A 12,511-nucleotide genomic window follows, 5' to 3' on the forward strand; every position below is an offset into this window, starting at 1 on the left:
ACTATTTTCTCTATCCTTTTCGGATTGGAAAATTTTTGAACTGGCAGTGCACGGCAGCCATTGAGGATTTTAAGTACATTGAATTGATCTAATAGGTCATAGAAAACAGTCTCTGCTGATCCCAAATAGGACTCTCTCATGAAAAGGTTGCTTTTTTAACGAATAGACTAATCCACCAAGTAGCTAAGCGATTAAAAAATTGAGAAGTGAGGATCCTAAGGGAAAATTTGATCATACCGCCCGCCAGCCCGGCCATATAATTCGATCATAGCCCAACCATCCCAGATGGGATTTTACCGTGATTTCAAATAAAGATTGGCTTTCGAAAAGTAACAAGTAATTTGACAAAAATAATAAAAAATTTAAATCTGTAAATTCACAAAACTGTAAAGCAACAGAAATTTCCGAACAACTTGCGTTTTAAGAAAATAGCATTGCGTCGATACAAAATAAGAAAAAGGAATTTCTTGCTATGCATGAATATATTTTCAGACTGCAACCGTTGCAAACGGGAATAAACCCCGGAACAAAAAACTACCCGGCATTAAGATTGCAAAACAAAATTATAATGTCCATTAATTTGGAGTAAACTCTACCATGAAGTTATGTCAACCCTTAATCCTTGGAAATTTTTGGCATAAAATGGCAGGTAAAGTTTTCATTCTGGCCTTAGTTCACCACGTTTCATTGAAATGCGGTCCACTCCGTAATTTATGAAATAAGTACGATGAACAACGGACAACGACGCGCTCTTCTTTCCGCAGAAAATCAGCCAACATCACTGATTGCCAAAACCAAGGCAACAGGAATTTTCTAGCTGTTAAGAACAGCATAAAGTGCAGGTTAACTCCAAAATTCACCTCATAACGGAAACGCAGAAAGGAGAAGCTAACCTCGCGCAGCTTATCTTCCGCCATCATTTCCTGCTACCACCGGCCTATGCAAGCAAAATGCAATTTAACCTATCCGAAAATAAGGCACAACTATTTTTGGAGCGTTGACTCAGAAATATTCCGACGAGCTCGCACACAAGCTGGTTTCGGTTCGATTCTATAAGCGTAGTCGGGGAGATATACGGGCGATCCCTGAACGACAGGAAACATTTGACCGCGTTAGTGCATTTCGGCATTGCTATGGAGCACGCAGGGCGACGTAATTCTGAAATACCTCAGTAAAACATACTACTTTTCCAATCAGACCACTCCTAATACGGAAGCGAAAGTAAAAACTTTTTTCTTTGGAAGCAAACGCACATTTAAGGAAAACGTAAAGAATAATTATTTCCCTACTGTGTCCCGCCAAGAAAATATTTCCCAACTTGGTCATTTTAGACACGCTTAAAATTAAGCCCGATTAATGATTAGTCTGCCATTGATACGAAAGACGAGTATCGATGATGCATTGATGACGCACTGTTTTGAACGATTTATGCTGTCAAAAGTATCGTAAAAAGTTAATTCTATGTGTCTGATCCTTAATAACGATGATCAGCATGCAATTAACTTTTTTCTTAAAAGTTCACCATACGAAATATGAGAAGTAAAGAGTACCCATTGTATTTTCAAAGATATCCAAATCTTTATCAAAAGAAATGCTTCACAAGTCACCAGGAATTATATCCACGAAGACCCTTGTTACGAGGGAACTAAGTTCTCGTCTAATATACACTGCGAGACCAGTACATGGAAATATACACAAAACTATGGAAAATACATCCTTTTCTTCTTCTACGCATTCTTCGGTTTCAGAGAATAATCTAAGATATGGTTTTTACCATTTGGTTCGAAGCTTCGTCTAAATAAAGATTCCTGAACGCAAGTAGCATTAGTCATCAATATATTCGAGGGCATCTCGATGGGAACGACAGGGTCAGTATGCCCCCTTCGGAAGATTCATAAACTTGCAAAATGAAAGATTGCATAATAATTTGTATTTCTTTGTAATAAATAGGGCGGCTCATATGAGATGAGGGTCCCAGCCCCAGCGATCCAAATTTTCGAGTCTTTCGAAGAAAAATACATTCTAAAGGAGTTTCACGGTAATGCATGGCATACTGTCGTCGAATTTCGGAATATTTTTTTCTTTAGATATACGTTTGATAACCCTTCGGAAAAGCTTCAAGTCGCACTTTATTTTCTGGAATATTTCAAGGTTCAAGATTCACTAGATTAGTTTCTTAAGAAATTTAAGGAATGGATAATGTCAATAAAGGGGCACAGAAACAATGAATGGAAATTAAAAATAGAAATATAATTAGAGAGAAATTTTGACATGATAGCCAAAAACCCGTTTATATTATTTTTCGGAGTTACAAAGTTATGACAACTTTCAACACATAGATCAGAGTCGTTAGAACTCACTTCGACTAATAGCAGAAGAAGACTTTGATGCCAGGGCCTAGATTCACAGATAATATAAACCTGCTTTCACGGAGAATAATACTAACATAAAATTCATCACTAAATATCAACTCTGAAAAAAATACTCAAGTAAGGGAACTCACTATTAAAGCGTAATTATAAGGGCTTCGTATCAAGTTACGAACTTTCCAACAGCCTTAACTAACGGCTATCTAAAGGCAAAGTGGAAATAATGAATAAAATGACCGGCCTGAGATTAATGAAAAATGATATCCAACTGAAAATTCACATATTATGATCCGAGCTAAGATAGAGCAATTAAAATGTCATGAATGGACTGGATTAAGCTAGTAAGATACTATAGTCGCATTTCATCATCACAGTAAACGACCCTATGGAACCTAAGAAAAAAATGCTGGACAGATGAATGAATTATCAGTAAGACAAACAACCAAAGAGGAACTTATGGGGAAAATAATTTTGAATGGAGATTACGAAAGCGGCATCCAATACCACAGTTTTTGCATGCGAAAGGAAGTTTATGGCAGCGCAAAGTAATAATCCTTTTAACTTGTTTTAATAAAAGCTTGGACTCGGGTAATTCACTAAAAGTGAGTGTATGCACTGTAATACTATACGTTGGGCATTCTAAGGATAACCATAAACGAGCACTGCCATTTCTTTTCAGAACTGAACCAGTAATATTTTGTAAAAAATTGAGGAAGTATTTCCGAGAAAAAAAATATCAAATTATTTTTATAGCAAGGATGTAAAGATCTTTCAAATCACATCAAATTTACTTTGATACATGTAATCAATAAACCTTTGGTAGATGATGATACGATACGATAAAAAAGTATCTTCGCAAGCTCTTATTCTGACAAAGACATTACACAATTATAGATCAATTCAATGAGCGCCCTGAGTTTTTCATTTATGGATATATAACATGACCAAAATTCTTAGCAATTGGTTGTTTAGAGTATTCGATTCCAGTGAAGTTGATGACAGAGTTCATAATAGGGATGTTGGTAGCAAAACACCTACGCTAAGAATTTCTCTGAAGGTTTCTGCTCTCAAGACTATCCGAAACACGAAACTTTTCATAGGTTACTGAACATAATCGCTTAAGTATAACTGAGAAAGTGCCACCTATACACAACTAAGTAACTGCAAGTAGTGGTAAGACAAAGTAAAATGTTGGGCCCGAGGAAAATGTACGAGGAAGACTTGTATGAATCCTCATTGATGGCAGCCTAGAAAGTGCGACGTAACAATCGGGCAACTAACTATATGCCTTCCACCCTCGTACAGGGTCGTAAAGTGTTAGGGTACTGAAAATATTACCATATTACATTAATATAATCATATGGCAATCTAAATTCCAAGATATAACACGATCTAAATTGAGATAGCGACTAAATCCTGCAGAATCCGAAGGACAATTTTTTTGCCCCTCATAACCATCAGAATTTAACCCCTTGGAAGAGTTTTCAGTAGTTATGGAGGGGTCATAAGAGTGAAAGCAGCAGCACTTACCCTTTCCTCCTCCCGGATCATCTCGGCGATCCCGGGCTTGATCTCCATCTCCTCCGGCTGCGGCCCCAGGGCTGACAGGGCTGATAGCGCTGGCGGGGGCGGTGGTGGCGGTGGCGGCGGGGGCAGGGACGGCGTGCCGTGCCCGTGCGGACCCGGGGTCATCTGCTGCTCCGGGGTGGAGGGAGGTGGCTGGGGTGGCGACATGCCCCCAGGACCGTTGCCTCCGACCATCTCGACCGCCGCCTCGACCAGGGCCTCCGCTGCGGAACCCACGTCGCTCCCGTTGCCTCCACCTGCTCCCCCTGCTCCTCCAACTCCTCCCATTCCTCCACCACCATTACCTAGAGACGCCGCGGCCGCCGCCGCCGCTGCTGCCTGCTGTGCCGCCACGACCTCCTCCGGGCTGCCGGCGCCGCCGGATCCCATCCCACCGCGCTCTCCACCGGAAATCCTGCGCCTCCTCTTGCGCGCGTTGGCCCCCTGGGCTGCAGCCGCTGCCGCCGCGGCCGGGTGCATCAGCAGCGGGTGCAGGGGTGGTGGCAAGGCGCCTGGGGACAGAGGGTCCCCGCCGTATCCCATGCCGCAATCGAGGTCTCCAAAGTGCGGGGGCAGGCCCCACGGGAAGGGCGGCGCGGAGCGGCCTCCGCCGCCGCCACCCCCGCCGCCGCCTCCTCCGCCACCGCCGCCGCCCACGGAGTCAACCCCGACGCCCATCCCGACCCCACTCTTCTTCCCCCCTGAGGGACCGGCCTCCGAGGAAGATGAAGAGGCGTTGGAAGATGGCGCGGAAACCCCTCCGGAAGCAGAATTCGCGGCCGCCGGCGGAGAGTCGGAGTCTCCGTTGACGTCCGCGAGCCCGCGAATCTTCAGGGCCTCGGCCACCTTCAACAGCGGTCCTATCTGTTCCTGGGAGACGTTGATCTCTCCGCGGTACATGAACTCGACGACCGCCTTCAGCTCCGGCCATTTTATGTCCTTTAAGATGACAATAGGGTGCCGGCAAGGGTTGTCGAAGAAGAGCGACTGGAAGTATGGGCTGCAGGCCGACAAGACCATCTTGTGGGCCTTGACTGAGTGCCCATCGCAGGCCAATGTGACATCCACAAAGGCCTCACTCTGCAGCAACTGGTCGAAGACGCTGGTAAGGTTGCTTTGGTAATTATTCCACCGCAAGCAAAACTGCTGCGGGGATCCTATGGGATGCTGCATGATAGCGGGTGATGGGGATCTGGATGGGGAGGTGATGGTTTTTGGGGTGTGTGGGGGGTTGGGGGAGAGGAAGGGGGTGGGGTAACGCGAGAGGGGGGTTGAGGAAGACAGCTTCTGTTTTGTATGGAAACGTTTAGGGAAAGAAACTTACTTCAATTCTTTTTTGGGAAGGGTTTTGCCCATTAAATGGGCCAAGGAATTAGGGTGAGGAAGGGTCCTTGCTGTGGATGAATTTTCGACCCAAAGCAACCAAAAAGAAAATCAGCCGTCGGCTCCTAAAAGCCTCCGATGTTGACGTCTTCGTTTAAGCTGCCAGTCCACGAGCAAGCGTTGTCGTGGTGATCGTTTAACTCCAAGCTCAATAGCAATGAGTCCGAAGTTTCACGGGATCGCTCTCCCCGCGATGGCGGGCGCCGCTGCCGGGGTATGCGAGACTCCGGGAGCCGGGTATCTTTCTCGGCCGCACACGGAGTCTCAAGTCTCCAATGAGGTCAAAGGCGCGGGAATCATCTGCAAGAATCGGCAGGCCACAAAAAACACATAAGATTGTTTAATAGTCTGTCGGGTGGCGAATTACTTTTAGGCCCGGGGGAAGGGCAAGAGAAATATCTAAGGCGGGATGCGGGAGGGATTGGGGTTAAGAGTCAGAAAGAATCAAGTTCTTCACCAAGTGCAACTGTCATTCATGCGGCAAATACACGAAAACATGAGCACATTTTCAAACATCTCGAAAGAATCGCACGGAATTCGAGGGCGTGTAATTCTACGAGGAGGCTTTCCGGTTGGAGGCGCTTACACATTTATTAATTGTTACTCAAACATTCACATTACGAAAACGTTTTCCCGAGAGATGACGAGGAGAGGGGGAGTCTCAATTAAATGTCATTCGATGTAGATGAGTCCGTCGACGAAAAAAGTCCACACGATTCCGAGTCCTAGCAAGTTCGTTGGCTCACAACTTAGTCCGATGAAACAAAAGTCACTCGGATGAGTTTTCGGGAGGGTTTCGACACACAGACGGAGCACCTTATTTTTCTGTTCACGAGGTGTGGGTGGAGGGGTGTAGTGTCGCGCGCGCGCGAAAGAGAGAGAGTTCGTCACTAGGTCCACGCGGTCGGAGACGCGAGCACGCGGGTCGAAAAAATTGAATGAGGGCGGGCGCACAGGCGGCGCGCCACCTCTCGGAGGGGAGTAGACGATGGGGCGGAAAAAATAAACGAGATGCGACCCTCGCTTGTTTCGGGAGAATGAACGTAGGTAAAAATCCAACGGTTTCCCCGAAACAGAGATGAAAACACAGCACGAAGCACTATGAGAGAGAGGGACGCACTCACTAGTGACGCGTTGTCACGACCCGATATGCCCGCAAACAAAGAAGCGAAGGCTGTCACGAGGCGACAGCTCTTCCGGGACAAAAATTCGACGTCGTCGTCGCTGAGAGAGCGTTTACCCTCCCAACGGAGATTGGCGACGATCTAGACAGACGATGACACGGGGAGGATGAAACAACGTGGAGCAGGCGAAGACGGGAGGGACTGCTCAAATCGGGAGTCCCCCGCTTTTCTGTTCTCGGTCGCAGCTTTCCCAGAAGGGAGACAACAGTTTCCCCTCAACACAACAAATGCAACACTTCCCCACGACGGAGGCCGAAGAGACGGACTCGACGTAAACTGTCGCGTCTGAAGCCCACCCGCGAAGTGGCGACGTCGCGTTTGACAGGGCGTCGGTGGTGGTGTTGGCGATGGTGGGTTGGTGGGGGGGGGTGTCCACAGACAGTAAGGGGGGCGCCTTTGGTTTGGCAGAGGCACCCAACACCCCCGTGCGTGCGAGAGAGAGGAGGAAAGCGACGTCTCGTGCCGGTCGCGGTACTTGTTACAACACGATGCGACCACGATAGGCGACCAGAAGAGACTAAGAGCCAGAGCGAGCGAACGTGTGCTGCCTGGCCTCCCCTCCGACGGATCCCTCCCCGCCCCGCCCCCCTATTCCCCTCCAACCCTCTCTCTCTCTCAACCTCTCGATCCTGCCCGAGCCCCTCTGTCCCCTCACTCCCCTACACTTTATACCCCTCCCGCCGCTCGAATTCCCCGCCGTCCTCCTCCACGGCTCTCCCCTCGCGCCTGGCAGCTATCCTCGCCCCTCTCCCTCCTCCCATTTACCCCTCTCTCTTTACCTCCCCTCCGCACCGCTTCTCCACGGCGCCTCCACACTTGAGGCCTCCTCCTACTCGACTAACAAGCCGACGCCGACCCTCTCCCCCACCTACTTTCCCGCCCCCGCGCCAATCCACCCCCTTTCCTCTCCTCCCCCGCGCCTGACGACGCCGCTACACCACACCCTGTGCAACCCCTCCCCATCCTCCTCCCCCTGCTCTACCACCCACACCACCACCCCATTCTGCCAACACACCATTTCTCATACCAGCGCTCTCCTATATAGTAAAAGCCGCCACCACCACCTCCACCACCGAAGCCGCCGTTGCCGCCTCTTCCCTCCCCCTTTCTCTCCCGACCCGCGTTCCCCCTTCGCCCCTCCCATCTTCTCCGCGCAGCCGGCCACTATGCAACCCCCGCCCTCCACCCCCGCGACCTTCCACCCACACACACACGCTCCTTCCCATCCAACTCCGTCTTCTTTTTCTCCGTCTCTTCTTCCCCCTTTTCTACACTCCTATCACCTTTTGTCCGCCTAATGCCCCCCGAACAAGGCGGGAGTTTTCTTAGCGGCGGACGGACGTCCACCGCTCCGATATACTTTGCTATACGTGCATTTACGGTTTCGGTTCCCATTCCCCGGCCTATTTCCCCGCAAAACAAAGGTGTTTGGCCTTTCCGTCTCGTGTTCCTCGAACCTTAGAGACAGTTTATTAAACTTAAACCGAGATTACGGTGGACATAGTTTCCTTAAATGAAGGACCGTGATTATCTTTAGAGGGTGCAAATATTATTGAGGAATATTCTCCAGTAGAATTAGATATCGTAACAAGGTATATAAACAAAATATAACTTACTTAAAATTGAATCGTATTACTGATGTCCATGAAATTAATGTACGTCATTGTTTATTCACCGAGGACTGCAATATCAAGATACGTTTGGTTCCTCCCAGCCTATGCCTTTCCGTTGGCTGATAGCACGACGGTGAAAATAGGTTTTCAATCGTAATCCCTGCTGTATGTACCTGTACATCAACCTTCGTTGCTTTCCCATCTGTGTCCTCCCTCACAGGCAACTTCTCAATAATGACACATAACAAAACCGACTTTCTGCGTCTGGCGCAACCATAATTCACCGGTTTTTTCTCATACCTTACTTATGTTAATATGAATTCCTCTCTGGTCCAACAGTAAAAATATTAATTCATGTTTGATTTCAAACTTCCCTTTCTCCTATTATATAAATCTTATTTGATTTTCTCAATCAAGCATAGGAAACCATTTGGTGGTCTTTAATGCTTCTTCCCAAGTGGAACCAGCGCCGGATTTAGGCATACAATCAGAAATTCTTTCGCTACACAGTCGAGTCTCCATACTCCTAATGAAAATGTATTGGATGTAGTAATTAAATCTATTTCTTTCAGTAATAAGCATAATTTTAATGCAAATTCATATGACATTCGTGTTTCACCTGACGTATGACATTTGTATATCCTTCTGCAGGGGTGATGTAATCTTTAGAAGACTAAAGGAAAAGTAAAAAAACTTCTTTAAGAGTAAAAAAGGTAAAGTAAAACCTCCTTCTATACATAAAACTTCTATAAAGAATTCCACGCCTATTCCACGCCTATATTCCACACCCATTTATTGGCCAAACATAAAAATACTCTGAATATTTTGCTTTCTTAACAAAACGTTATTACTATATATGATCAAAATAGCAGATTTCCTCTTAGTGTCTCTTTTCTCACCGTCCAATAACACCTATTTCCTTAGATCCCACTATCTACTAATTTCTTAAGGAAGTCATTAACTTAGCTAGATTAAGTTCACATTAGCATTCAACATTATTACATTTGAATACGAAGAAAATATTTTAATAAAATCACAGTTAAGTTTTTTGAATCGTAACTATTTATTATAGTAAGTTAAACCTCACTGTTATATGTTCGTTTGAAAAGTTTTGAGCTTACTACAAAGAAGCTGCTGAGGATTTTTTTCAGAGTCATCAAGGGCCCAACTTGAGGTGCTTTGTAGCGAGCTCTTTAAGTGAGTACGTCTTCCTTCGGATGGGACGTTAAACCGTGGACCCCTCGGCGTCTTTCGCTGAGAGCAGACTAATGCCGACGCCAGGTTTCTCTCCACCGTTTCCCTAATCTCTGAACCTCTTACCTCTTGCAATTGACCCACCAATCCCTAACGGCGCAAATGACCTCAGCTGTCGGTCGCCTCCCCTATTAACTACCACAAGGAGCTGCCAGGGCTGAATCATACCAACTTCCCCTTCAATGCACAATAGATATTTGGTCACAAACTCATTCAAATGACTTCGTTAGCCCACCAGCCGGTTCGTACGCCTTCCCTCTTCCTCGAAAATCTTCCCTCTCTGATCTTCAGCTTCCTTCCCTCTTCTCTTAACTCCCTCACACTTGCTTCATCTCCCCCGTCATCTCACAAGCCCCTCCAAAACCAAATGCCTTTCCTTGCGTCCCTGCTCTCTCCCCTTCACCGCCCCTTATTTCTCTAAACATTTCCCACCCTCACACTCTCTCCACATCTCCCCCTTCGACCCCACTCCCCTTTCCCACACGAAACACCCCACTCCACCGTCCCTCCCCTCCCTCTAACACATCCCCCGCAAACGCAGGCAGGCGGCCAAATGGTCGATTTTCCCTTGCCCCGCCGGCCCATCATATATTTATATAAAATGTACATGTAATACGGGGAAGAGAGGGACCGAGGGGGGAGGAGGGGGAAGCGAGAGAAAGGGGGGGCGGGAGGGGATGGCAGTTTGGGAGGGACGTTCGGAGAGAGAGAGACGCGGGAGCGGATAGTAGTGCCAGAGGGGGTTGTGTGGAGAGGAAACGAGGAGGAGGCGGGGGAGCGGGGAGGAGGGAATGGACGCGGGGAGGGAAGGGAGGGAGGGGTGTGAGGCGGCGAGGGAAAGAAAGACGGGGGTTTTGCGGGGAGCGGGGGGGAGAAGGGGAGTATTATAAGGGGTGAATGGGGGAGAAGGAGCGAGGGGGTGGGGGAGGGAAAGGGGGGGAAGGTGGGTGAGTGTGAAATGAAAGTATTTTATGCATAATGTATGCACTATTGATTTATTGATGAGGATCTTTCTCTATCTCTTGTCTCCAGCTCACTCGCTGCAGGAGAGGATAGGGGGAGGAAGGGGATGAGGGAGGGGAGGAGATGAAAGGGAAGAGGCAAGGGGTCGAGGAGAAGAAGAACAAGCAAAGGAACTTGAGGTAAGGAAAACAGAGCAGTGGAGCGGAGGAGTGATAGAGGAAGGGACTTGGCGAAGAGGAGATGGGACGGGTACGAGGAAAAAGGATGTAGAAGTTTTCGAGTGGACTAGGAAAACTGAAGCGGGGAGGGGGATTGTTGAGATGAAGTAAGGGGGGGGGAGGGGATTCCCTGCTGTATCGGGGTGGGAGGTGGACGACCAGTGAGGGGGTGGGAGGGGCAAGAGAGATGTAAGGCAAACAACGTCTCTCCTCTCCCCCCCCACACAGAATGGACGGAGGGAGAGAGGAAATAACAGTGAAAGAAATTCTGGAGCGCAGAATGGTGGGCGGGAGTTTTGTATGTGCTTGTGGGTTGGTGGAGGCGGGGGTGAAGGAAGGAGACCCCCTTCCACCTACAGGGAAAGGCCCTTGCCCCCCTCCCCCGCCCGCCCTCTCTTTCTTCCTTTGCAGTGCTCACTGCTAACAGGCGGCGTGCTGGAGGAGAGAGAAACGGAATAAAACGGCCAGGAGACCAACGATTCCCACCGACACACACTTTCGTCTCGGTGCTCGTCAAAACGAAATTTTTTTTACTTATATACATATATATCCTGCAAGCCACCGCCAGGATGTGTGGCATGGGGTGAATACACACCAGAATAATTTTACCCGAGTATGAACCTACCGCGGTCGAAATTTGTTATTATGAACATTTTTTTTCAACACGAAATTTATTATCATAAAAATATGACATCTTAAATTTATCTGTTCTACATTTGACCTCTTTAATTTTATAAGAATGATCTCTCCTACCGTAGTACGATTGGGGTAATAAAACATTGTCAACCTCACTGCCAAAGAGACCTCCTTCCAATTTATGCAAGAACTTGAGAGGAGGTCATGCCGGGAACTGAGGGAGAAGGTGCCGGCGTCGTCGCTGCGCCTCCTCACGCGTTCGCGCTGTGGGGCGCGCGCACCTACTACTCAACTCAGATCGAGATGAAATAATGCATTGGAGTTCGAGTGAGATAAACATTTAAAGCTGATAAAATTACGGAGGTGAAAAGGAATCGTGGGCCTGCCGAAGGTAAATGTGGCTTCTCCAAAATAATCATGTGATAAGATTATTGTTAAAACATTTTTATTTTAATGACCTTCGGCATGGTATGGCATCTAGATTTCCCATATCACAAAAAGCAATACATTTTGCCTTTGATGGTGAGAGTTTTATCTCACGACCATCGGAAAAGAAAATTAATCCTCACCCAAAGTTAATGAGCAAGATATGTTTCTTCGGACAACGATTTTAACTTATTTTACCTGGAAGTACACACTAATCGTTAAATGAACTGAATAGTAATTAATTTAAGAAAAGATTCAATAAATAAAGAAGTAGACAACAATTTTCACTGAAAACTAGAAGAAATAGAGTGACTTACCAAAAGACTTCTAAATAGCTCGCAACAATGCAACAAAAAGAAGGAATAAAAGCTTAGTCCATTCTGGATGAAAATTTACTGTTTACAATTTCGTAGGCGTGCGCCGTAGATGAGCTAGCTTTGTAAAACGTTCATGATAAACTCCGTAGCGTATCCAAAATATTAGAGGAGCTAGGATGGGAATCACCTGCGGAGCGATGATTAAATTACAGATTGAAGCTCTTGCATTAATTGAAAGGGCGTCTCTTCAGTAGTGATGCAGAAAATGTATCATTACCCCCATCGCATTACGGTAGGAAATATGTTTTCAATAAATTAGAGGGATTAAATGTAGAACAGATAGATTTAAGATGTCATTTTTTCCAAGAACGATAAGGGACCATAAAAAACATTGTCCGACCACGGTAGGCTCATGTTGGGGTAAAAATTAGTCTGTTGTCTATTCACCCCCTTCCACACACCCTAGCGGTGGCATACAAGGTACAAAAATAAAATAAATAAATAGCAATTAGCGTACTCAGTGCATGCCACTTTCCTGCTTATGGGGGAGTTCAGCATATTTTAAATACCCAGATAGTAGAT

The 12,511-nt window shown here is 46.7% G+C and overlaps 1 protein-coding gene across 1 annotated transcript; it reads right to left on the reverse strand.

Moving 5' to 3' along the window:
- Window positions 1-3,860: 3,860 nt before the first annotated feature.
- Window positions 3,861-6,845, reverse strand: LOC139692166 (protein bric-a-brac 2-like). The gene is made up of 2 exons (XM_071590229.1): window positions 4,593-6,845; window positions 3,861-4,550 (listed from the first exon to the last, which is right to left on the reverse strand). Exons 1-2 carry the CDS (start codon window positions 5,106-5,108, stop codon window positions 3,861-3,863), a joined length of 1,206 nt encoding a protein of 401 aa, XP_071446330.1. The 5' UTR covers window positions 5,109-6,845.
- Window positions 6,846-12,511: the final 5,666 nt, after the last annotated feature.

Source organism: Hetaerina americana, unplaced genomic scaffold (assembly GCF_022747635.1).
Source record: "Hetaerina americana unplaced genomic scaffold, ioHetAmer1.1.p SCAF_4, whole genome shotgun sequence".
Taxonomy (NCBI): Eukaryota; Metazoa; Arthropoda; class Insecta; order Odonata; family Calopterygidae; genus Hetaerina; species Hetaerina americana.

Excerpts from the sequence above, each read along its gene's own strand:
- LOC139692166 (XM_071590229.1), bottom strand. The coding sequence starts at position 5,108 with ATGCAGCATCCCATAGGATCCCCGCAGCAGTTTTGCTTGCGGTGGAAT. Across the intron at positions 4,551-4,592 it reads TGGGCGTCGGGGTTGACTCC|GGCGGCGGAGGCCGCTCCGC; the intron begins GTGGGCGGCGGC and ends GGCGGGGGTGGC.